General features: G+C 44.0%; 1 protein-coding gene across 4 annotated transcripts in view; it reads left to right on the top strand.

Moving 5' to 3' along the window:
• SLC36A4 (solute carrier family 36 member 4) overlaps positions 1-27,367 on the top strand; it is a 226,010-nt gene that overhangs the window by 9,406 nt on the left and 189,237 nt on the right. For 3 of the 4 annotated variants that reach the window (XM_050941724.1, XM_050941743.1, XM_050941750.1), the window contains exons 2-3: positions 26,043-26,166; positions 27,033-27,123. In XM_050941724.1, coding sequence (XP_050797681.1) covers positions 26,043-26,166; positions 27,033-27,123 — 215 coding nt within the window. Of the gene's footprint in view, positions 1-2,309; positions 2,947-6,400; positions 7,896-26,042; positions 26,167-27,032; positions 27,124-27,367 lie in introns of all 4 variants that reach the window. The other variant, XM_050941733.1, reaches the window with a different exon arrangement.

Here is a 27,367-nt window from a genome sequence, read left to right on the forward strand (position 1 = left end):
GGGAAGAGCAACCTCTCTCCTCCCCTGCTGCCTGCTTTCCCCGCCTTCTGCTTCCTTTCTGTACCTGTTTGTAGCCCTGCTTAATAGCTTAATTAGCCTTCCAGCTGTCCTCCACCCACAAATTAGGCATAACTCTGTTTAACCAACACCATTCTGAATTGTTTGATTGGAGCTGCTGGACCATAACTCCCTGAAAAGGGAGAGACTGAAGTGTGCCTTGGCCAGAGGACAAAAACATTGCAATCTTAGGTTGCTGTCTCTGGGAGGTCCATCTGTGGATCCCTGCAGCTGGGTGAATTGTTCCCTGATGGGCCAAAGGGGATGCTGCAGAGGAAACCTGGTCAAACTGATGTTCTATTAATAGTCCTGAGATGGGATCATGTTGTACTGGTTGCTGCAGGCAAACCCTGTCCTGTTTTTAAGGGTTACTGTGTGGGTGTGAGACAGTACACTTACTCTCTTTGCTAGACAGAAAATCCCAGGCAAGAACACTCTAGTTGGACATGAGTCTGGATTAGTCCTGGCGGAGGAATTCCTTTTACATTGTGAGCAGCTGCGCTAAAAGGCCCTGTGCGTGCCCACGCATACACAGAAAAATCTCTGGTACAGATCTGTCATGTAAACAGAGTGCAGGTGTTTATACCATCATTGGTTTTCTGGACTGTTTGATTTTTTTTTACCATCATCGTCATAAATATTTTTATATAGTAATCCATATAAATTCTTTGCTTTTACCTGAATTAGAGTTTCTGGTTCCCAGTCGTTTGCTCAGACTCGCAGATCACATCTCCATTTGTAATCCAGTAATTAGATTAATGAAAATGCTGCTTTGCTGGCAAAGTAGGGCCAGACTGCACAATGGTAGAAAAGAGTGAAATCACCTACAATTCTGTAATTACTGTATGGCCTCTGCCATTGCTACACCAGTAGAGGTGCAATTGTGGAGAATTATAGCTCTTATACTGGTTTTTCCACTGTGGGTTCAGTCAAAGAGAGTTCAAAGAGTCCACCTAAACATTATGAGACTCTTTATTTAAAACAGTTGTGGAACTTGCATCTGGGAAATTTCTAGTGCAAGGCCGAGTACTGGAAGTAGGTTATCATGTCAGAAAGAAGCTGTTAATAATAGGTCTCGAGCTTGAAAGTTGGAATTGTTTCTGGTATTCTTGGCTGTGCTTTTTGCCTTCTTCCTTTAAGGCAAACAGGACTTGTGTACATAACAGGAATAAAATAGACTTGAAGGAATATTCTGAGGTTGTGCATCTGATCGGGATCTCTAACATTCCCTTTTATTGTAGACAGACAGAAGAATATTGCTAGAAGGTCACAAAATCACAAGTTGTGATATAAATAATTACTCTACAAACAGATGTGTGCTTAACAAACACAAAGTTGTTAGGTCCAGTCTAATGGAGCTCTAAAAATGTGTATAATGGAGGTTACATAAAGACTCCCCTTTTCTTTCTTTCCCTGAGTTTGGATAAACCTATCTTCAGTGGGTCAGTAAGGTAAATTCCCATATTGGCTCTTTCTTTGCCTGAGCTAGCAGGTAAACATCTCCTTTGGGAGCTGCTATTTTTTTTTTTTTGTATAAGGAGATTCTGTGGAGGATTATCAGCCTGTGACAGTGTAATTGTATCTTTAGGAAACACTTGCAGCCTTTTTCTTTTAGCTGTCTTGGAAAGAAGGCTTCTTGAGGAATTTCGAAGAGGGTTTACTGCACCACATTAGGTTCTGAAGCCGTCATCCCACAATGTATGCCATAGGCCGGCTTACAATTAAATGACTTAGGAGAAGTTGACTTGAAGTGCATTAAAGGCAGAACCTTGCTAATTCAGTGCTGAAAATGTACACATCTAACTTGCACGTGCACAAGTTGTCTCTTCTCATGTCTCACAGGAATGGAATAGTTACTGCTGAAGTGAGGTTCTGGTACATCTACACAGTAGCCTGTGCTTGAACTTGGGCACAACTGTAGCCTCCCTTGCATCTACACTGCATTTGCACTAAGCCAGGACTTGGACCCAGGGTCCCAGGACTTTGTAGGGACCCAGGGTGTGACACGGGGTTACCGGGACCCAGGGTGTAAGCCCTGTTTCTTTGCAGTGTGGATGCAGCCCTGTATGATTTGGGTCCTGGTAGTCAGATGGAAGTATTCTACAATTCCATTGGGATGAGTTCCTTAGTCCTCTTTATCCCAACAATCTCTAATCCATTCTATTGAAAATGGAAGTCCCCCCTCCACCCCGGTGAGTAGCTGCAGCTCAGGTCAGCTTTTAACCCATTCTCTTCTCATCACTGATCTGCAGCCACACTATCAGAGCGCTTCCTGGGTTTGCAGTGGAGAGTGAACTGATCAAGTTTTTTGCAAAGTGAGCTGCTTCATAGTCACGGGATCACAGCAAAATTTTAGTGAATTTCCGGTGCAAAGCCAGGAAAACTGCAGACTTCAGCAAAAAACACAAGGAATGACCATGTGAGCCAGCAGCTAGCTAAAAAGCTGGCAGCTCTGCAGATTTTCTGGGCAGGTGATTGGTGCAGGGAGCATATTAAGAGAGTACTGGAAGACCAGGGACAAGAAACACACCTCAAGCAATTTGCCAGCAACATGCCCATTGTGAGATAACTTTCATCAGGTTCTGGTCTGTGTACCCTGCACGAAGCCAACTGTGCTTCATGACAGCCTGGTCAGCTGGGATGGTGCCCTGTTGGTCCCTGAATCGAGCATGGAGACTGCTGGGAGCCAGCAGCAGTTTCCTAGTGAGGAGCAAGAAGTGATTGTCTTTCAGTGAAACTAATCCCAGAGCAGGCTGTGGATCAGGATCAACAGCACATTCTGAGTCCTTGCTTGGAAGAGCTGTTCGATTTCCCCACCCCATCCCAAGGAATAGCACGCTGCTGAGTCTGCAGCAAACCTGGTGGAGACAGAAGCCTTCCCAGAGTCCGGTAAGTGTGTGACTCAAGTTTACAGTTTATTATTCTGTAATGGGAGGATGTGATGGGACCCTCATGCTGTGATGCTGTCAAGTTACAAACCTCTGGCAGGTACTGCACTTAGCCATCCACAGGCAGGGACACATCCAGCTGAGTTACGTGAATGATCTCCCAGCTACTCAAGAACAAACATTGGAGCGACTCCAGCCAATTCCCCCCAGCTCCCCAGTCTTGCACCCCAGAACTGTACCCTGTTACACTGGTCAGAACCTGGCCAGTGGAAGTTCATTATCTAGTTTGACACACCCTCAATAGCCTTTGTAAACTGAACTGAGATTTCTCAAGCACTTCATCCAAAACACACTGTTTTAGGTAAAATATAAAACAGATTTATTGACTACAGAAAGATAGATTTTAAGTGATTATATGTAGCTGGCATGGGGATCAGAGTTGGTTACTTAAGAAACAAAAATAAATTTGCAGTCTTGGTTTTACAAACTAAACAGGATTTGAATCAAGCAGTGTCTCACCCTGACAGATGGTACAAGCAGGTTACAGATCCTCAATACACAGACTGGATTCCCTTTTCTAGCCTGGGACCACCCCTTCCCCAGTCCAAAGTTGTTATCTTCCAGTCGTTCTTCCAGATGTTGAGCTGAGGGGGAAGGGAGGCCCAGTCTGTGTATTGAGGAACTGTAACCTGCTTGTACCATCTGTTTAATCTGACACTTGCTGAAAGATTAGAGTTTAGAATGCATGTTTACTTTTTTACTATTCTGACTGATATGCCTACCACTTGTAATCACTTAAAATCTATCTTCCTGTAGTTAATAAACTTGTTTTATAATTTACCTAAAAGTGTGTGTTTTGGTTGAAGTGCCTCGGAAATGTCAGCCTAGTTCACAAAGGCTAGTGTGTGTCCATTCCACATTGAGGGAGTGACAAACTAGATAATGAACTTACACTGGCCAGGCTTCTGATCAGTGTAAGAGGATACAGTTCTGGGGTGCAAGACTGGGGAGCTGGAGGGAATTGGCTGGAGCCTCTCCATTGTTGGTTCATGTATAGCTGGGAGATCATTCACATAACTTGGATGTGTCCCTGCCTGTGGATGGCTAGGTGCAGTACCTGCTAGAGGTTTGTAACTTGACATCAGCATCACAGCGTGAGGGCCAGCCCAGGCTGTTGGGACAGAGGGCTCAGCAGTCCCACAGTCCAGGTTGCGCCCCGGGGACTCCGTCACAGATATTTCTGCTCTAAGGAGGAATGCAAAAATGAGAAGCACTGGCTACCAGTGTGTGGCCACTAATGATGGATTGTATCACAACACTTTGGCATCCACCCTATCACCCATACCACCTAGAGTTCAAAATGGTGACTTGGAATTTTAAACATACATAAACAACTTATTTGAACTGTTAAGTCACATGTTTACTAGGATCGTTCATGTTTTCCTTTCAGTAATAAGAAATTTGCCACTATGTACTCACTCCCTCCTCGTGGGTCTGTGGAGCCTCCTGTAAGCAGTGAACTGAGTGTGTGTGTGTTTGGGAAACTGTATTCTATTTCCAAATCTAGTCTATTTCAGTTAGAGGTAATCCATGCAGTTTGCAGGCCACAAAATAATTTCTGCAAAGAATGAGTGGAGCATCACCCCAAACTGTGTTAGATGTGGGGCAGAAGAAAGCTGCAGATTTCAGTGTGTTTGCATGCAGGAATAACAGGGTAAGCATTGTGTGAGCTAATGCAGCATCATGTTAATGGATTCTGACCCAGTCCTGGCTGCTGATCGCTGTAAACTTTTCCTGAATCAGGAACTCCAGATACACCCTTCCCTGCAATGTGATGAGCTATCTTCCAGGCCCCCAGTATTTCTGACTAGTCCACGCCACTCATAAATATGCTGTTTGGTTACTATATGTTTGAATACTTCAGCTGCATACACTGCAAGTTTTCTTCCAGCAGCTGAAATAACATCTTTCTCAGCCAATAGAGCACTACAAGAACAGCTATGTATGTCTTCCAAAATGCGAAAGGCCTGAAATGACAGTGTGACCTACCAGGATTCAGTTCAGACTTGAGGGGAGAGGGGAAGGCTGTGTCATCCCTGCTTTACAACCTTAGGTGCCTTGCAATGCCTTACTCAGTTAGTTCCCACCTGGGCCGTTCACAAACAGACTTCAAGCATGCAAGGCCCGCTCTGTGTGTGTGTGTGTGTAAGTAACTGCAGCCTGCCAGTTACACTCTGGCTCTCACCAGCCTTGATTATACTGCTGGGTGACCACAACACACCCCAGTCCTTGATTCCCACCCCCACAAAAGTATGACCTGTACTACCCAGCCCTCTCCTGGACAGTATAAATAGATAAAGCCCATTATTCCTGTAATGAAATAATATACAAGTTTATTACCTTAAATAGTCACACAGACACTTCAACTTAAATACACTGGATTTGATAACACAGTAAAACAACCGTATTAACTACAAAGAGAGATGTTAAGTGAGTACAAGTAATGAGGCATAAAAAAGTCAGAAATAGCTACAAGAATAATAAAGATATAATGCTTACTGGTGCCTAACTTAAACTATATTAAATTCAAGCAAAATTTCTCACCCACGTGCTTCCAGCAAAGTTACTGATCAAACTCTTCAGCTCAAGACTGCTCCACCTCTCCCGAACTTCCAATGACTGTTGTCTTTTGTGCTCTCAGATGCAGAGAATGTGATGGGCTGGGGAAGAGGAGTCCAGAGGGGTGTTTGTCCCTTCTTTTTATTGTTTCAGTCCCCCTCTTGAAAAAGATTCCAGCTGGGAACTAAGAGACAGTTGTGTAGAAGGATGCTTCCTACTGTTTTTTTCCACCTATTTTGAGCTTCCTTTGTTTTCCCTTCCTGCTTCATGACTCTGTTTATGTTTTTCATAATTTGCATCTAAACAGTAGACTCCTTTTGTTCAAAACAGGCCTGTTTGACCAGTCTGGTGCTTTGTGAGTTTTGGAACATGCACTCTTAACATCCTACAGGGGAATCTTAAACTTCACATACAGTGTTGCCACACATTTTATCAGGACAAAATTCACCATCAAATTTTGCGTTTTCAAATGATACCTTACAAGGCATTCCTTGTACAAAGATTATTACAATAATATATGGTGTGTGAATACAAGGTGTATTCCATCACAGACAGAAAAAGCCTTTTGCAGCAACGGCACTAAATTTCAATTAGTTACGACATTTTTATGAAACAGAAAAAGGTTATAACTTAAAATTACCATTGTCTCTTCCCTCTGGTAACTGCAATTAACCAGGCTGTGTCCAGAGACAGTATGAGGACTGAATCATCCCCTTCAGAAAGTGTTACTTCACTTTAGAAAAGTTACATTTATGTCCTTCAGATTCCACAATAATTCTGTGCTCCTCCACTGAGCAAATTTAGACAATGACCATCTGTTTCTGATCCTATTTCAGGATTCTCAACCTATATTGCCTGCTGCTGTTCAGGAACTTGATCCTTATCCTAACATGCCTTCACTGACTGTTCCAAAAGGAAGTGTTTCCACAATGAAGTTATGGTTGAGGCTCTTGAGAGGGCAGACCAGGATGTACTGGGACAAAAGGGACAAAAGACCTGCAGCAGTGCATGTGTTGACAGACAGGAGGAAAATCTGAGGCTTGCCACCCAGGTGCGGGACAGGGTTTCAGTGGGGGAGTTGACACTTGCAAAGGAGTTTCTATTCCAGGAACTGTGGCTGAGGTTACATCTACACTATGAAATTACTCCGATTTTACATAATTAGATTTTTGGCAACAGATTGTATAAAGTCGAGTGCATGCGTCCACACTAAGCACATTAATTCGGCAGTGTGCGTCCATAGTGCCGAGGCTAGCATTGACTTCCGGAGCATTGCACTGTGGGTAGCTATCCCATAGTTTCCACAGTCTCCCCCGCCTATTGGAATTCTGGGTTGAGATCCCAATGCCTGATGGGGCAAAAAACATTGTCACGGGTGGTTCTGAGTAAATGTTGTCAGGCCCTGCTCTCCCTCCCTCCATGAAAGCAACGGCAGACAATCGTTTTGTGCCTTTTTTCCTGGGTTACCTATGCAGATGCCATACCATGGCAAGCATGGAGCCTGCTCAGCTGACCATCACTGTATGTCTCCTGGGTGCTGGCATACGTGGAACCGCATTGCTACACAGCAGAAGCTCATTGCCTTTTGGCAGCAGATGGTGCATTATGCCTGGTAGCCATCGTCATCGTGCTCCTGGGTGCTCTTTTAGCTGACCTCGGTGAGGTCGGTCTGGGGCACCTGGGCAGACATGGGAGTGACTCAGCCAGGTCATTCCCATCTTTTGCCGAGCACCCAGGAGATGATGATGGCTAGCAGTCATAATACAGCATCTTCTTCTGAGCACCCAGGAGATGACGATGGCTAGCAGTCTTACTGCACAGTCTGCTGCCAGCCTAAGATGTAAAAGATAGATGGAGTGGATCAAAACAAGAAATAGACCAGATTTGTTTTGTATTCATTTGTTCCCCCCTCCCTCCATGAAATCAATGGTCTGCTAAATCTAGGGTTTTGAGTTCAATCCTTGAGGGGGCAATTGTTTGTGGCAGTTGTTTCTTTTTCTCCTTGATGCAAAGCCACTCCCTTTGTTGATTTTAATTCCCTGTAAGCCATGTCGTCAGTCGCCCCTCCCCAGAGCAATAGCAATCGTTTCTCACCTGTTTTCAGTGCAGATGCCATACCATGGCAAGCATGGAGCCTGGTCATCTCAACACAGCAGTCATGAACATTGTAAACACTTAGCACTTTATTGTGCAGTTTATGCGGAACCAGAACCTGAAAAACCAGGCGAGAAGGAGGCAACAGCAGCGCTGTGACGAGAATGATGAGGACATGGATACCGAACTCTCTCAAAGCGCAGGCCCCGGCACTTTGGAGATCATGGTGTTAATGGGGTAGGTTCATGCCACGGAATGCCGATTCTGGGCCCGGCAAACAAGCACAGAATGGTGGAACTGCATAGTGTTGCAAGTGTGGGATGATTCCCGGTGCCTGCGAAACTTTTGCATGCATAAAGGTACTTTCATGGAACTTTATGACTTGCTTTCCCCTGTCCTGAAGCGCCAGAATACCAAAATTAGAGCAGCCCTCACAGTTGAGAAGCGAGTGGCAATAGCCCTGTGGAAGCTTGCAACGCCAGACAGCTACCGGTCAGTCGGGAATCAATTTGGAGTGGGCAAATCTACTGCGTGGCTGCTGTGATGCAAGTAGCCAAAGCAATCACTGAGCTGCTGCTACTAAAAGTAGTGACTCTGGGAAATGTGCAGGTCATAGTCGATGGCTTTGCTTCAATGGGATTCCCTAACTGTGATGGGGCGATAGGTGGAACCGATATCCCTATCTTGGCACTGGAGCACCAGGGCAGCCAGTACATAAATCGCAAGGGGTACTTTTCAATGGTGCCGCAATCACTGGTGGATCACAAGGGACGTTTCACCAACATCGACGTGGGATGGCCGGGAAGGATTCATGACGCTTGTGTCTTCAGGAACACTGGTCTGTTTAAAAGGCTGCAGCAAGGGATTTACTTCCCAGACCAGAAAATAACTATTGAGGATGTTGACATGCCTATAGTTATCCTTGGGGACCCAGCCTACCCCTTAATGCCATGGCTCATGTAGCCATACACAGGCAGCCTGGAGGAGTCAGCTCAGTAGTCAGGAGCTGTTCAGCTATAGGCTGAGCAAGTGCTGAATGGTGGTAGAATGTGCATTTGGACATTTAAAGGGTCACTGGCGCACTTTACTGACTCACTCAGACCTCAGCGAAACCAATATTCCCATTGTTGTTGCTGCTTGCTGTGTGCTCCACAAGCTCTGTGATAGTAAGGGGGAGACATTAATGGCGTGGTGGGAGGTTGAGGCAAATCGCCTGGCCACTGGTTATGTGCAGCCGGACACCAGGGCAATTAGAAGAGCACACCAGGAAGCACTGCGCATCAGAGAAGCTTTGAAAACCAGTTTCATGACTGGCCAGGCTACGGTGTGACAGTTATGTTTGTTTCTCCTTGATGAAAACCTGCCCCCTTGGTTGACTCGTTCCTTATAAGCCACCCACCCTCCCCCCTTTGATCACAGCTTTCTTGCAAAGGAAATAAAGTCACTATTGTTTGAAAACCATATATTCTTTATTAGTTGATTATAAAAATAGGGAGATAACTGACAAGGTAGCCTGGGTGTGGCATGGGAGGAGGGAAGGAAAAGGCCACTTCAAACTTGTTGAATGCCAGCCTTCTGTTGCTTGGGCTGTCCACTAGGGTGGAGTAGTTGGGTCCCTGGAGCCTCTCTCTTCCTCCCCTCCCCCGTTCTTGGGCGTCTGGGTGAGGAGGCTATGGAACTTGGAAAGCGGGGAAGCCAGTTAAACAGGGGCTCCAGCAGCACTCTGTGATCCTGCTGCCATTCCTGAAGCTCCACCAGACACTGGAGCATGTCTGTTTGATCCCGCCGTAGCCCCAGCACTGCATCCTGCCTCCTCTGATTTTCCTGCTGCCTCCTCTCATCTCGTTCATCCCTCCTGTCCTCACGGTTGTTGGCCGCTTTCCATACTGTGATACTGTGTCCTTCCACTCATTCAGATGAGCTCTTTCATTGCGGGTCGACTGCATGATCTCAGAGAACATTTCATTGTGCATGCGTTTTTTTTTCGCCACCTTATCTGAGATAGTCTTTGGGATGTAGGAGGGAGGCTTGAAAAATTTGCAGCTGCGGGAGGGGAAAAAAGGGAGAGAAGTGTTTAAAAAGATACATTTTGCAGAACAATGAGTATACTCTTTCACGGTGAACAACACTATTCACATTACATAGCACGTGATTTTGGTACAAGGTTGCATTTTGCATCTTATATTGAGTGCCTGTGGCTTTGGTGTTAGAGATCACAGACGCAGGGCTGGGCAATAGAAATTTGGCTTGCAGGTGGCCATGGTAAGCCATAGTCTTTCAGCTTCTGCAACTTTCATAAAAGCAGCGCCCTCCTTTCCCATACCAAGCAAAGCCCGTTGAGTGCTGCAGTTTCCGTGTTAACGTGCAGCAGCAGAAACCAAAGTAACCCCCCCTCACCCAATTCTCTGGGATGATCGCTTTACCCCTTCCCCCCACTGCATGGCTGGTTCTCCCCAGAAACTTTCTGCAAAGGCTCTTAGAGTACCTCCAGGAGAGCTTCATGGAGATGTCCCTGGAGGATTTCTGCTCCATCCCCAGACACGTTAACAGACTTTTTTCTAGTAGCTGTGCTGGCCGCAAATGCATCCCAAGTCCTCAGGGCAAATTAATCATTAAAAAAGCTTGCTTTTAAACCATGTATTATATATACAAAGGTACACTCACCAGAGGTCCCTTCTATGGCTTCGTGGTCTGGGATGCTACCTTGGGAGGGTTGGGAGGGTATTTCAGTCAGGGTGAGAAAAGCTAGCTGGCTGAGGAGAATGGTGTGCTGTGTGCTCTCCTCAAGGTCATTGTCCTCCTTCTCCTCCTCATCTTCCCCGTCCGCAAAATTCTCAGACATGGCTGAGAATACCCCTTCCTCGGAATCCACGGTCAAAGGTGGGGTAGTGGTGCCACCCCTCCCTCCCCCCCGAGAATTGCGTGCAGCTCAGCGTAGAAGCGGCATGTCTGCGGGTCTGCCCCGGAGCATCCATTTGATTCTTTAGTTTTCTGGTACGCTTGTCTGAGCTTCTTAACTTTCGTGCGGCACTGTATTGAGTCCCTGTTGTCTCCTCTCTCCATCATGCCCTTGGAGATTTTTTCAAATGTTTTGGCATTTTGTCTTTTGGAACATAGTTCTGATGGCATGGAATCATCTCCCCATACCGCGATCAGATCCAGTACCTCCTGTACAGTCCATGCTGGAGCTCTTTTTTGATTCTTGAACTGCATGGTTACCTGTGCTGATGAGCTTGACTGGTCAAACAGGAAATGAGATTCAAAAGTTTGCGGGACTTTTCCTGTACACCTGGCCAGTGCATCTGAGTTGAAAGTGCTGTCCAGAGCAGTCACAGTGGTGCACTGTGGGATAGTTCCCGGAGGCCAATACCATCGAATTGCGTCCACACTAATCCTAATTCGAACCGGCGATATCTATTTCAGCGCTAATCCCCTCATAGGGGCAGGATACAGAAATAGATTTTTAAGACCCCTTTATGTCGAAGTAAATGGCTTCATTGTGCGGACAGATGCAGGGTTAATTTGATTTAAAACTGTGTCACAGAGTCCCCAGGTAATGCTCTGGAATTGCTCCCTACAAAGCCAGTCAGGACTTTGGGGAGCCTTCTTTTCCTTGGAGCAGACTGTCTTAGGGCAAGAAGCTCACATGGCTTCACCTTCGTGGGTCTGACCGTGGAGCATTCAGCATATGCCCCTCCATGAGCGTCCTACAGTGAGTCCGCCCAGGCAGGGTCCTGGGGAATCCAGAGGGTCCTGCACCCCCACTTCGCAGTCAGATGTGACTTTTAGCCAGCCAGTAAAACAGAGGTTTATTAGATGACAGGAACGTGGTCCAAAACAGGGCTTGTAGGTACAGAGAATGGGACCCCTCAGCTGGGTCCATTCTGGGGCCCAGTGAGCCAGACAACCCCGTCTGCACTCACTTCTCGTCCCCAGCCAGCTCCCAACTGAAAATCCCTCCAGCCCCTCCTTTCTGGCCTTTCTCTTTCCCGGGCCAGGAGGTCACCTGACGTGTTTATTCTCCCACACTTTTAGCATCCCCTTGCAGGGGGGAAGGGCCTGGGCCATTAGTTGCCAGGAGACAGAGTGTTGGCCAGAAACTGAGGTACCCACACAGTATTTAGAGGAAATGTTAAGAACAGTCCCACTTCATCACACACTGCTAAATTCGACGTAAACTGTTAGTGTAGACCAGGCCTAAGGGAGGAAGACAGAACTGTTTCAGCAACTGCTGTCCATAATGGCTGCAAAAGTACCATATGCTGCCTCCCAATACCATGATGTGATCACTCGGCAATGTATCCTCAATCCAGCCGTAGCTTCTACAACTCCATGTTGGAGCAGCCTCAGGACTCATGAGGGGCTGAACAGGGCAACTAAATCCTATATATCTTTCCTTCATTCTTCAACCCCATACTGGTGGACCTTTCTCCCCGTCACCCCTTCACCCCCCTTGCGCTCTCAAGTGAGGGGAAAACATGTAAAGATGGGTGTGCCACTATACCCCATATTCTTCACAGAAATATGCTTATGATATGAATATGGCATAACTGATATGTTTTATACACGATGGGGTCATGTGAGGTATCATTGGAAACTTATCATTTACTGAATATGATTATCCTATCTGTATACATGTATCATTTCTATATCTGAAATTAGGCATATGGAGTATGTATCAATTACAAAAGTGATTGCCACTGGGGGAACACCCACCAGACAAAATGCAATCAGTCTGGCTGGTTAGTCAATGTGCCATTAGAGAGGGCACTAGGACATTGAAGATGCTAATCTCCCACCTCACTGAAAAGCTTCCCGGGATGCTGCTTTAACACTGCAGGGTCATGTGATCATGTCACCAGGTACTGGACACCGTCTTGGACTGCTAGTATCTTTCCATGAGTAGAGGGTGGGGATCAAACTGGGAAAAAAGGATTCTCACAATATGTAACTCCTATTTAAGGCTGGGGTGTGAGTTAATCAGGGTTGATTCTTCACTGAATTCCTGCCCAAGATGACTGCTAAAAACACCTAAGACTGAACTGGGGAAGAACTGGACCCAGGCTAGAAGGTGTCTGGTCTGTGAAAGGAATATCTGGAATTCTAAGCTGCAAGCAAAAGAAGTTTGTTTTCAAGAATCTCTGCAACCTGCTTAAAACAACATTAAAGGTGAGAAATTACTACTTGTAGCCAGTTTCTTTCATGTATTAAGCTTAGTTTGTGCTTGCTTTATTTGCTCAGTAATCAACTTTGATCTGTTTACTATCCCTTATAATCACTTAAAATCTGTTCTTTGTAGTTAAACGTATATTTTTGTTTTCTATAAACCACTATGCAGTTCATAACTGGGGAGCAAAAAGCTGTGCTATCTTCCTCCGCATGGGGGTGGAGGACGATTTTCATGAGCTTATGCTGTATGGATTTCTGGGCAGTGCAAGACCATACAATTTTGGGTTTACACCCCAGATGGGGCATGCATTTGAGTGCTGGGAAATCCCCGAGCTGAGTCTTCCTAGGCAGAGCTGATCTCAGTGTCCGTGTCCCTTTGCAGCTGGGTGTGGCCCTACCTTTGTGTGTTCTGGAGGAGGTTTGAGGGTCCCCCAGAGTAACAGTGGGGACAGCAGCACCATTTATGACAGTTGTGGTGGGAATAGTGTCCCAGTTTGTCCATGAATGTAGACTCCTGTGTGGCGAAACACTGAGATATTGTGAACTTTTCCAGTACAGCTCAAGGTGACTTTCATAAATCTGCCTCTGTGGTCCACTAGTGCTGGTGTAACAATGGAGTAATACCCTTCGTGGCTTCTGTACTTATGCTCCTTGAGATGGGCAAACTGTGAGCATACAACTCCCAGCACCGGTCCTGACACAGTTAAGCAACCCTATTCTCTCAAAGCCAGCAATTACCTCAGGGATATGTTTAATGACTGCCACCGTGGGGTAAACCACATGCCTGATTGGCTCAGATACCTCTGCCACTGCTTAACCCACATTCGACTTTCCAACCCCACCAGCGCCAGTGGACCCGTAGCAGTCTGGAGTAGCCAGCTTCCAGTCGGTTATGGCAACCCACTTCTGGACCAGCAAGGGTGACCTCAGTTGTCTCTTTACACTGAAGGGTGTGGAGAAAGCTGCTTTCAAGCTCCAGAAATTTGGCTTTCTTCAACTGCAAAATTTCTGAATCCATTGCTAGTCATCTCAGGTGTGGATGACTATGCGATCCCCTGGTCTGTGCTTGCAGTCCTGCACCAGAAGCTGCAGTCTATGTAGGGGGCTGTGCCATTTATACTGAACTGCATCTGCCAGTGTAAGTCTGTGATGCCAAGATACTTCTCATGCAGCTGCATCAGGTACCTTTGGTGGGACAGAAAAGGTGGATGAAATGTGCCTTGCAGATGCTCTGCCAGTTGGCTGACAAAGCAGTGAAAGCACAAGCAAACAAGACTGCAGATCAGGGCTTTCGAGTGCTACTGCAATACAAATTAATATTTGCTTAAGCTCAGTACCTCTGCAGGAGAGAGGCTCCCTCCTTGTTTTCTCCTGCTGAGCTCCCTCACCTCCTAAGGCTGAACTCCTTGTGAAGACTGGTAAGCACAAAAATGTAAAAAGGCAGCTGCCTTACGCATATGATTTCAATGGTTCATGCATTGCATCTTGATCAGGAGTAACTGTATAGTAAATCTTTTTTTCCTTCCTTTTCCTTTTTTTTTTTAAATTTTTTTATTGGTACGGAACATGAGTGAAGAGAAGACTGCAGTATAGTTCGTCTGCAGCATACTCATGGAGGATATGGTTCTTTGTACCATGGAAGTTTTGTTCATAATGTAAACTAGATATTGTTCAACAGTTTATAAATAACTTCCATTTCATTTCTTTCCCAGAGCAGAAATGTTGTAACCCAGAGAAATTATGCTACATAACCGATTGTTCTGATTTTGCTGTCTTTGCTGAGGCAAAAGAACAGTTGTAATTTCCTTGGCTGTGGATGATGGAATATTGATAACTAGGGAAAATGGAAATCTGTGCTTCCCTCAAAAAGTGTGCAAATCTCTAGTGGTTTTATCTAAAATTTCAGAATTGGTTTCCATTTAACCATATTCTTATGTTTTACTTGCATGCATGAGTTTCCCCCATCGCTTTCCCACATATTAAAAAACTGAACTAGAACACTACAAGAAGGATGTGGAAAAATTGGAAAGAGTCCAGTGGAGGGCGACAAAAATGATTAAGGGGCTGGAGCACATGACTTATGAGGAGAGGCTGAGGGAACTGGGATTGTTTAGTCTGCAAAAGAGAAGAATAAGCGGGGGGCGGGCGGTGTGTGTTAGCTGCTTTCAATTACCTGAAAGAGAGTTCCAAAGAGGATGGATCTAGACTATGGGAGGTTTAGGTTGGATATTAAGAAAAACTTTTTCACTGGGAGGGTGGTGAAGCACTGGAATGGGTTACCTAGGGAGGGGATGGAACCTCCTTCTTTAAAGGTTTTTAAGGTCAGGCTTGACAAAGCCCTGGCTGGGATGATTTAGTTGGGGATTGGTACTGCTTTGCGCCGAGTGTTGGACTAGATGACCTCCTGGGGTCCCTTCCAACCCTAATATTCTATGATTCTTGTTCAAGAACTGGGTTCTGATGTTGAAATCCTTTCTACATCCTTGTTCCTTGAACGTCAATGGTATCTTGTGATGTTTTAGTTTGCTATAATATATCTTTCTAGATTTTACTTCTTTAGTGTCAAAAATTCTGAACAACACTTTGATTAATTTCAGAGTGGTGGCCATGTTCATCTGTTTCAGCAAAAACAACGAGGACTCCTTATGGTACCCTAGAGATCAACACATTTATTTGGGCATAAGCTTTCATGGGATAGAACCCACTTCATGAGATGCATGGAGTGGAAAATACAGTAGCAGGTACATTAATACATAGTACATGAAAAGATGCAGGGGGTCAGTCCAACGAGACAATTCAATTAACAGTGTGAGTAACAGTAGGGGGAAATTAGTACAGTAAAATTAGGTTTTGTAATGATTCATCCGCTTCCAGTCTTTATTCAGGCCTTATTTGATGGTGTCCAGTTTGCAAATTAATTCCAGTTCTGCAGTTTCACGTGGGAGTCTGTTTTTGAAGTTTTTTTGTTGAAGAATTGCCACTTTTAAGTCTGTTATTGAGTGATCAGGGAGGTTGACGTGTTCTTCTACTGGTTTTTGAATGTTGTAATTCCTGATATCTGATTTGTGTCCATTTATTCTTTTGCGTAGAGACTGTCTGATTTGGGCAATGTACATGGGGGAGGGGCATTGCTAGCACATGATGGCATATATCACATTGGTAGATGTGCAGGTGAACGATCCCCTAATGGTGTGGCTGATATGGTTAGAGTGGATGAGTTACTTATTTCCATACTTGTTACATTATTGCTTCCAGACTGGGCTGTTTATAATATGTTCTACTTAGGATAACAACCCCTGTTAGTCCACAACTTCTTTAGTAGGGTAAACTGTCCTAAACACAACTCAGAGCTCCATCCTGGCTCTTAATCTCTTTCCAGGTGCAATTGAAAGAGTATACTTATGAAGTCCTGAATGGATAAGTTCAGGCCAATTTTGATAATTGCCTCTTTGCGGCCCTGACACTCTTATGGAAAGCTGCTTCTTTCTTTCACAAGGGTTGAAAACAGGGTTGGGAGAAACTTGTGGCAGGCCCCGGTTGACTCCTTTAAATAAGACTTCAGTGCAAGATTAGTTTCCCCTGGATTTTTTTTCCAAGCCAGGGTAAATTTATCCCACTAATTGCTGCGGGTGTTTTTGATTTGTCCTAATTGTTAGCTTAGCAACATTTCATTTTTATTTGTGGAATACACTCAGATAATCGCAATGATGGTATCTATATAAATTACAAAACAAAGTAAAATCTCAGTTCAGATAATCAGCTATGTCACGCTTTCTTGTATGGCTTACAACTGAGAGTGCCAATCTCAGCTCAGACTGTCAGAAAACAAACTCGTGGTATATTCTATAATTAGATTTCAAGCCAATAACAAATATGCTCTTATATTAGTTTTACTACAGATATCCCCCGTAGGTTCCTCAGCCCCTCTTTACTACCCAGACAAACTGGACTTTGTGATGAAAGACTATTAAGACCAATAATCTCCTCACATTATGTTACTTCCAACCCCAAAGGGTCAGTCACTTACCCCAAGTCAATGGATACTCTGGATCTCACACCAAAAACAACGTTGACTGCCAATTTCTCTAGTAAACTAACTAAAGGTTTATTAGCTAAGAAAAAGAAATGAGTTATTTGGAGATTAAAGCAGGTAAAACAGGTTAACAGGTGAGTCAAAGTTTGTAAGTCCAATGTGATAGCAGAGATGTGCTGATCCACTAATTTTCTTAAGTTTCTCAGGGTTATCCAAACTAACTTTGGGGATCTCTGTCCAAGTGCTGAGTATTCCACCCAGTCCAGAGATGCAGGATCATTCCCTTAAACCAGTATTTATAGATCCTGATCGCAGAAGACAATCTGAACAATGTCTTCACCATGTGGGTTCTGATGAGTAGCAGTTGCAGATTGAGTTTATGAATTTCCATTGTTAAACACAAAAATCCTTGCTTTGAAATTAGCATTCTATTTCTTAGCTTTCACAAGTAATTTACTTACAGTTATATACGTAATGCAATTGCCTGCAATTAAATTATAATATGTAGGGCCCTCCCAAATTCACAGTGAATTTTGGTCAATTTCATTGGCATAGGATTTTTAAAATTGTAAATTTCAGCGTTTCAGATACTTACATCTGAAATTTCATGGTGGTGTAACTGGGGGGGTCCTGACCCAAAAGGAGGCCTTGGGGGAAGGGGAGTTTCTGCAAGATTTATCGTAGGGGAATTGTGGTATTGCCACCTTTACTTCTGCACTGCTGCTGGTGGCTTTGCTGCCTTCAGAGCTGTGCAACCGGAGAGTGGCAGCTGTTGGCTGGGAGCCCAGCTCCAAGGCAGTGCTGCTGCCAGCAGCAGTGCAGAAGTGAGGGTGTGGCATGGCCACTTAATTCTGTACCACTGCCAGCAACAGCACAGAAGTAAGAGTGGCAATACCATGCCATGCACCCGTCTGTGCTGCTGCTTAGCATTGGTGCTGCCTTCAGAGGTTCCCGAAAGTTGGTCTGACCTGCCCCTGGGAGCAGCCCCAGCAGGGAAAGAGGAAGACCTATCCCTCCCCAGCCTAGCCGGGACTAGCAGCTGGAGCCTGCCTCCCAGCCCTGCTTCTCCCCGACTCTGAGCCCAGCATTCAAGGGTTAAAGGGGCCTTGGGCTGGCTGTGTGTGTGTGTGTGTGTGTGTGTGTGTGTGTGAGAGAGACACCACTGCCCCCATCTGTAAGGCCAGCGCTGCCCCCCCTAAAAATGATGCCCCCACCTCATACAGTACACATACTTTTATCTGGGGGATTTTAATTACAGGGACATACATAATGCAATGTGATAGCAATCAACAGGTTTATAGTAAGTGAAGACAAGCCATTAACATTCTCTTTGAACTAAACATATTCAGCCTTCTAGACAGGATCACAAACTATGAAGTCAAGATGTCTGCCACATATACAAAATGTTTAAAAAATGGCTTGTATTCAAGTGAGAATCTGTTGCTGAGAACTTCAGTTTAAATCAGTCACTCTGAGGATGAGAATCTGAGCTATAAACTGTTCTTAAGCAGACATCAGTAACAGTTGTGATGAATGCAATTTGAGTTCCAAATGTTGAAGACATGGAAAGGAGACAGGGTTCCTGTGTCTTCTGTGTTTGACTCCCTCTCTTCCTGTTGGTGACGCCTAGACTTTGTGGTCCCTAGATCATCACTCATCCTCTTGGCCAATCCAAGACTTCCACTCATCCATGGGTGGGAGCGAGGATTTTTTTAAGTCCGATTGAGAAATGCCTTCCACCACAACCTCCAAAAGGTGTTCTGCTGCTGCTGCTGCTTAGCTCCAAGATGGAGTTTAGGAGTCACCTGGGCAAGTCACATATCCATGCATGACTCACGGTTTTTACAGGTAGCATCCATTGTTTACATACTACCTTGAAACGTCCTCAAGTAGACTTCTTATGTGGATTGGAGCATTCCAAGATCCGTTGTTCTTTAAGTGTTTTTTGATTAGGTACTCAATTTCAACATTCCTTTCTCCAGCAACTGACCAAATGCTTTACTAAGGTTATTTAGAAATCAAACCAGTACCCAGCCAACATTCATAATGTTGAATATGAAAATTATATATGGATGCAGATAAGATTAATACATTCAGTAGATCATAACCTTTATGGAGATATGTTACATGGCATATGTAGCATAAAACACATTCTAAGCATATTTCCATAAAGCCTTATAGGCCTATATCATCACAGGTACCACATAGAAATTTTTATGTAAGAAGCTAACAAATGGTAGTCTATGATGGGAACGTTGTGAGAGCTGAGGAGATGGGGGAGTGATGGAAATCTAAGATAAGTAGGGATGGGTAGAGCTTTGAAAGTCATAACAGGAAGTTTGAATTTGTTGCAACAATGGTGGGATTCAGAGAGGGGAATTATGTGATCAAAACTGGCAGGAAAGATTATTGTCATTGTAGCATTTTGTGTAGACTAGAGTGAGGCAATGTGGGTTTCATGGGGAGAGGAAGATGTTGCAGTAGTTCAGGCTTTTGAGTGGACTTTCTAGGAGCTGGTTAGCTCTGCTCATGCTAATGCAATCTAACTTCTCCAGTAAACTAAGACAAGACTCCTCCACCCTGGACTCTTCTACCTGTCTCTCCCATTGCAAGGTCTGCCATGTCATACCCCAACACCAGCTCACCCCCAACATTTGCTTCCTCTGCTCTTGTACTGCAGAGTGTCTCTGATGGAAATCCTGTGACCAAGCTTACAGATTTGTTCTCTCCTCCTTTAGTTCTGTCATTTTCCTAGCTAAACAATTCTACATCTCCAACTTAATTGAATTACATGCTCATGATCCCAGACAGCTTTTCAGCACCTTTGACTAACTCTTCAAACCTTCTTCAACCCCTCCCCTCCTCCTACTTCCACTTTTTTTCTCTGAACAGGAGCTCACTAATTTCTTCCAAGAGAAAACTGACAAAATAAAATGTGATCCTTTCTGCTCACCTTGGCTTGCCTACTCTTCCCCTCCTATAACTCTCTCCTTCTTCTCCCCTGTGACAGACATGGAAGTTTCTTATCTGCTTATCTCCTCTTGCCTCTCCATATGCCCCTGAGATCCCATCTTATCCCATCTCCTGATCTCTCTCAAGCCCACTCATTCCCTCCCATATTCTTTTCTCTAATCTCTCATTTTCCCCTGGTTTTATCCCTTCACAATATAGGCATGCTTTAGTATCACCCACCTTAAAAAACCTTCCACCCTTGATCCAGCTTACCTCTCCAACTATCACTTATGTCCCTTCTCTGTTTCGTGTCTGTGTTCATTGAATGCACTATCTACAATTTCTGTCTGAAGTTCCTATTTCAGTTCCATCCTAGACCCTCTCTAGTCTGACTTTCACCCCAGTACTCAAATGAAACTGCTTTCGCCAAAGCTTCTAATGACTTCTTCCTAGCCCAGCTTAGAACCAGTACTCTATCTTCCTCCTCCTTTACCTGTCAGTTGGCTTCGATACTATAGACCAAACTACCATCTCTATACTGACAACTTGCAGCTCAGTGTCTGTGCTCTAGCCCTGTCTCATTCTGTGCAAATTAAAAATCTCTGTTTCTCTGGCATCTTTGTGGATGCGTAGGGGTCAGTTCAAGCTCAACATGGCTAAAACAGGTCTTAATCTCCCCTTCTTTCCCCATCTTCAGCTACCTTCCTTCTCTGCCACCCTGCCTGTCACTCAGGCCAATAATCTAGGCATCCTTTTTTTTTTGGACTCCTCTCTAGGTTCTTACATGTAAGATAAGTCTAAATCTTGCATAGTCTTTCTGCATAACATCTCTAAGATATGGCCTTTCTTACCCATCCACACAGCTAGAATTGTTGTCCAGGCTCTCATCATCTTACATCTTGATTACTGAAACATCCTTTTCTCTGGCCTTGACAATGCAATCTTGCCCAGCTCACGTGCATTCAGAATGCTGGGTCAAAGATCACTTTCTTAGCACATCACTTTGACCATGTCACCCCCTCTCTCCATCTCTCCTCTGGCTCCCTGTTCTCTATTGTATCAAACATAAACTTCTTCTTGTTTTTGCTTTCAAGGTCCTTCACAGCCTATCGCTGCCCTACCTATAATCTCTTTCACTACTGAGATGTTGATTCCCACATCTGGCCAGTGATGCCAGCCTTGAATGCTCACTTGTTACTGTCATAAACAGATAGCTAAGGGTTAATGTCTCTTTCACCTGAAGCACCTGACCAGAGGACCAATCAGGAAACCGGATTTTTTCAACTCTGGGTGGAGGGAATTTTGTGTCTGGGGTCTTTGTTTTCTGTCTGCCTGCTTTCTCTGAGCTTTGGAGAAGTAGTTTCTGCTTTCTAATCTTCTGTTTCTAAGTGTAAGGACAAAGAGATCAGATAGTAAGTCATATGGTTTCTTTTCTTTGGTATTTGCATGAATATAAGTGCTGGAGTGCTTTAATTTGTATTCTTTTTGAATAAGGCTGTTTATTCATATTTCTTTTAAGCAATTAACCCTGTATTTGTTACCTTAATACAGAGAGACCATTTTTATGTATTTTCTTTCTTTTTTATATAAAGCTTTCTTTTTGAAACCTGTTAAAGTTTTCTTTACTGGGAAATTTCAGGGAAATTGAGTCTGTACTCACCAGGGAATTGGTGGGAGGAAGAAATCAGGGGGAGATCTGTGTGTGTTGGATTTGCTAGCCTGATTTTGCATTCCCTCTGGGTGAAGAGGAAAGTGCTTTTGTTTCCAGGACTGGGAATGGAGAGGGGGAGTCACTCTGTTTGGATTCACAGAGCTTGTGTCTGTGTATCTCTCCAGGAGCACCTGGAGGGGGGAAGGGAAAAAGGATTATTTCCCTTTGTTGTGAGACTCAAGGGATTTGGGTCTTGGGGTCCCCAGGGAAGATTTTTCAGGGGGACCAGAGTGCCCCAAAACACTCTAATTTTTTGGGTGGTGGCAGCAAGTACCAGGTCCAAGCTGGTAACCAAGCTTGGAGGTTTTCATGCTAACCCCCATATTTTGGACGCTAAGGTCCAAATCTGGGACTAAGGTTTGACAGTTACATTTTCAAATAGGCACCTTTGTGCTTTCTCTGATACTGCCCCTCACACTTGGGAGAAGCTCCCCCATAAACATCTGCAAAACTACCTCATCCTCCTTCAGATCCCTCTTTAAAATTGCCTTTGCTGTGTTGCCTAAAAAAAATATGGACAATGGTTGAGCTGTTGGTGCGCTGAAACCATGGTTTAGCATGCTGACCAATAGCGTCTCATTGTTTCCTGATACTCCGATCTGTCTGCATCCATCTATTGTCTCTTGTTGTTGTGTACTTGGATTGTAAGCTCTTTGGGGCAGGGACCATCTTTTTGTACATCATCTAGCATGATGGGGTTCTGATTCATGTCCTGGACTCCTAGATGGTATGGTAATAAAAATAACAATAAAGAGGATAGTGTTGAAAACAACTCTTGGATCAATATGCGGTTTTATGTGAGGATTAAGCAACAGGAGACACACTTCTGAGGGACAAATAACCTGTCTTCATGGGAACTTCCTTAATATTTAAAAAACAAACAAAAGCTCTCTCTTGAAAATGTCAGCCCAAATGTTTCTAAATAGACAGTTAATTAAAGATTTTTCTTGGGGGGCCAGAATGAAAGGCCAGTGAAGTTCAGGAAAAGATATAATGTTGTCAACATTTTAGTCTGAGTCCACTAAGTCTGTTGCTGATGACCTGATTTCAAAAAAGTTATGTGGTAAGCTCCATCCTGGAAACGTACAGCTTGGTATTCACGTACCATAAAAGGTCCTGGTGCCAGTCCTGGATTGAAGAAAAGATATATTTACTTCCATCTTTTGAAATTCATTCTCTGGTATAAACTAGTGTCAGTGGAAGATGCCTCATCTTCTGGAATGACAAGAGCAGAATTTTGATGATCATCACAGAATTCTGAGTTGACAGAAGGAAAAGCGTAGCAAAAGGTTACAGATGAATGTGACAGGTCTAGGAAAACGTTTGCATGCCCCAAACAGCAGCTACACCTAGGTGAGATTACCTCTGAAAAGATTCAGTTTTTTTGGCATATTATATTATACAATTTATGGACGAGTGAATAGGGCTACTATATTTGGTGTAAATTGAAATGTTCCCAATTGTGAAGATGTTTAAAACTTTTTTCCTAATGCTGGGGATTAAAGAGCATTTCCATGATCTTCTGTCTATTTGTCAGTGTTCTCTTTATCACAGCATAGCAGACAGATAGGATTGAGATTAGCTTTGGCTTGCCAGAGGTATTTTTTCTGGCGTTTCCTAAAACTGAGGGGTGCACTTTCAGAAGACAGGAAGATTATTTAATTGATCTAGTTAACACAAGTCAAACAAACAACCTGTGAACTGGAGGCTTTTGTAAATGGAGCTTAAGCCCCAGTTTGAGAAGGTTGAGATGATGTGCCTCCGATGAAGCTGTTTGCACTGGCAAAAGTCCTCATTCAGCAGGGAAATGACCCCAGTGGCACCTGTTACCTTTTTAGGCCCCACAGGCTACACCTCTTCAAGGAGTGTCCTTTAAACTGGGCATTCCTGTGCTACACCCTTTCCCCCCAGGACGTGCAAAAGTTAAAAGTGCCACTGCCTACTTCATAACTGCCAGAATCATCACGATGCTAACGGCTACTGATATCTCTGTTTATAGTTGTGTCTTTTCTCCCCCACCCCCGCGTCGTTCCTCCATCCATCTCTTTGGATGCACAACTAGGAGCAGGAGTCCTGCATAAAAACATTATTGTCAGTTACACCACTGTGTGCCCAGAGAGTGTCTGGCATACTAATGGTGATAAGTGTCCTGCAGAACATGGTAATGATGCTAACAATTTAAATTGAATTTTTTTAAAATAAATGCTTTATCCTTGCTGCTGCTGAATGACTTTATAAACACAATTTTTGAGCAAGTTGCAGTTGAGTTCCTTATGAAAATGAACCAAATTGTCTTGCTACTGTCTCTTAAATATGGTTAGAAAAAATGGAAACCAAATAAACTTCCCATCATGTAAAGCATCCAGCATTGGTACTAAACTTATTAGACTGGTGTGCATACCAATCCAATTACTTTTCTCTAAGGATGAAAGCTAAAATAATTTGTAGCAAAGTGAAAGTAGTTTTAGATTGTCATAAATGAATGATCAGTGAAATCAGATCTCCTGTCTGCAGTAGTGGCCGATGCCACATGATTCAGAAGGACTGGAAAGTGATACAAGCTACGAAAGTGAGATCTTAGAAGAGTGTTGCCATTTTCGTAATGTAATAAAAATACTGTAATGATAGTGTTTAATGAGCATGTCATAAAAACACATTTTATATTTTCAAGATCACTGCTTTTATAATTTATACTTGGGTAAAGGAGAAAATCCCTGGAAATACTTCTTTTTAGAAGGGGGTTCGCGAGACTTGACATTTTAGAGAAAGGGGTTCACAAGTTGTTAAAGTTTGGGAACCACTGCCCTAAACTGAAAGCGGGATGCACAGAGACACCCACCAAGTGGACTCTGGTGGAACTGAACAGCTAACACTTATCCTCCGTGCCTGCAATTGAGCCAAGTAGCAGGTATGGGCTGGGATCTGGACAGCAAAGCAGAGTGTGAATATTTGAGTACTTTTGAGCTCAGATCCAGGAGATGAAGCTGTTGGACTATGATCCAGCTAGCAGTGCAATGCCCCTTTGGGGGCTGGGATAGCAGAGGGGCAGTAAGGAGGCTCCAGGTAGTGGAAGGGACCAAGGGGACTCCAGATAACAACCCTGGGGAGATGGAGAGAGGCCATGATGTGGCAGAAGTGGGTAACTGGAAGTGGACTGAGGAGGGAAAGAGGCCGGTTGGGGCGAGGGAGGGCTGGACAGGGCTCTGGAGACTGGCCCTGAAGGACAGGGGTGGTGAGGACATGAGGCCAAGGTGAGGGGTTCCAGGGACCACTTAGAAGCAGTTGGCATGAGACCAGGGTGTGTGTGGGGGGCTCTGGAGACCACTTGGGGGTGAGGAGCATGAGACTAGGGTGGGGACTCCAGGATGAGGGGTATGGGGCTGGGGGTGGACGCTGGGGACACAAGACTGAGAGGCATGAGGCTGGGAGGGTGAGCTCTGGGGACTGCTCAGGGTGCGGGCATAAAGCTGATGTGGTGGGCTCTGGGAACCTCTTGGGGGCTGGAGGCATATGGCGGGGGTAGACCACCTAAGCAGGTCGTTCACAAGTGGTTTCTTCATCCAGATGTATCCAGGTCAATTTTCCACTGTGGGGGATTCCCCACATGGACCTATTTGCAATAAGAGAAAACAAAACATAATGTTTTTTGTTTCTGAGTGAGTCACAGCCACGTGTTCATTGACAAATGATTTCCTTCTACCCTAGTTGAATGGCCTGTTGTATGCCTTCCTGTCAGTTGTGCTTCTGTTCAAGGTCTTGTTTAAAGTCAAGCAAGATCTTGTTCACCTTATACCTGTAGCCCCAGCATGGTCCCATCAACATTGGTTCTTGACTCTACTAGCCCTCCATTGTCAGATGTCCATTGTCACTCCCATGAGACGCAGATGTGATCTCCCATTTGCTTCACCCAGAAAGGCATTTCCCTAGGTCAAGCTCATATTAACCTTATATTGGACTATCTTTTGTTTCTGAAATAATAAGTGTTAGCTGTTCAGTTCCACCAGAGTCCACTTGGTGGGTGTCTCAGCTTTCCACCTTCATCGATAACCGATCACTTTTTTCAAACTCTATGATCATCAGCTTTCTGAATGGTTTGGACAGATCATATCCACAGGTACACACCCAGGTTCCCTCATGGAAGTTAAATTTAGTTCTAGCAAAGTTGATGGATCCGCTCTTTGAGCTGCTGGTAACCTATTTCTGCTATACCTTTCTGTGAAGATGGTGTCCTTGATTGCTATTATCTCAGCCAAGAAAGTAGGGGAACTGCAAACCTTAGTTCTCTCTAAAGACTTATACAATAGTCTTTAGAGACAAGGTTTTCCTTTGACCTCACCCAGAGTTCCTGACTAAAAGGGTTTTTAGTTGTCACGTTGACCAAGCACACATCTACAATGGAATGGACAGGTGCAACTCGTCCTGAAGAAGAACAGTTATAGAAAAAGATAAGAAACTATTTCATTTACTGAATATTTCTAAATTTGGTCATAGCAGTAAAATGGTTTCTTGTACTGTACAGACATGGAAGTAATGAAGCCTTTAATTGGAGAACAGAATTCGGACAGCATCTCTGATGACGAGTACGAAAATGAATTGTTGCCAATTGAGAAGCATTACCAACTTGATAATCAAGAGAGTATTACGTATGTACTGTTTTAAATGTCATTCTCTTTAAAATTAATTACATTTGACATGTTCTTTGGAAATATCCCTGTGTTTTAAGGGATTTTCCCATGACTGTAGCATGACTTTATGATTCTGCTGTGGGAATCCTCACAGACAGTTTTTTTGTAAGCCAAGCTCTGTAGGACTATTTTGGGTAGGCTCTCAATTTCCAGAATTTGACAGTGTACTAATTATGAAATAGACATTTTTTGAATGATTGCATTGTATATTAGGAGTATGAGTTGCTCAGGATCCAAGGAGCTCTTATAAAACAAATCAAATTTATTTTAAGACTATTTCAATTATATGGGAAGCATCCAGAAGACCTTGGAAATAAAGCTTAATGAACCTGAATGTAGATTAATTTGGGGGTCTGGAAAAGTTTTCTTTGATATATTTTTTTAAGTTATTCTTTGTCAGGCTCCTGGTTGCATCTACAACCATTTAGAAGGCATAACTTTTAAGATAGTTTAGGCAAAAATTAGCACAGCATCAGCCTGTTGCACTTAGTTGCTCCTCTCTCAGGCACAAGGAGAGTCTCACCTCACAATTAAGATGAAATCCAGGTTTTGAACCAACAGTTGTAGTGAATTCCAGATCAGGGATCACTCCCCTGAGAACGCCTGGCTTCAGTCCCTCAGAACTCAAATCCAGACCCTGATAGGAACATCCCATCTGTTTTTGCTTTGAGGCTCCTATGTATCTTTCACAAGACTGCCTTGATCATCTTGAAACATTTAAAGCTTATAAATTTAATCTTCACATTCTATAAACTGATTGTTGAAAAGCTATCTGAATGTTGTTCAAAAGTGTCACTGTGACTCTGCATTATTTGTATTTTCAGGTTTGTGCAAACACTTACTCATCTCCTCAAAGGGAACATTGGAACTGGGCTTCTAGGGCTTCCACTTGCGATAAAAAATGCAGGCATTGTGGTAAGAGCTTTTTTCCCTCTTACATGTGGAAGAGATGCATAGAAAACTCTTCATATCTCTGCAGTTCAGAGTGATAAAACTAAAATCTAGGTAACTTGATTATGTGACCTGTTATTTCAATATCAACTTGAAGAGGGCTTCATGTTAGTTTTCCTTTCCAGAGTCTAGTTAGAACTAGAGACTAGGTTGGGATTCCTGAACTGGCCATTGGCTCACTATGTAACCTTAATCTCTATACACTGCA

The sequence above is a fragment of the Gopherus flavomarginatus genome, chromosome 1, assembly GCF_025201925.1.
Source record: "Gopherus flavomarginatus isolate rGopFla2 chromosome 1, rGopFla2.mat.asm, whole genome shotgun sequence".
NCBI classification, from domain to species: domain Eukaryota; kingdom Metazoa; phylum Chordata; order Testudines; family Testudinidae; genus Gopherus; species Gopherus flavomarginatus.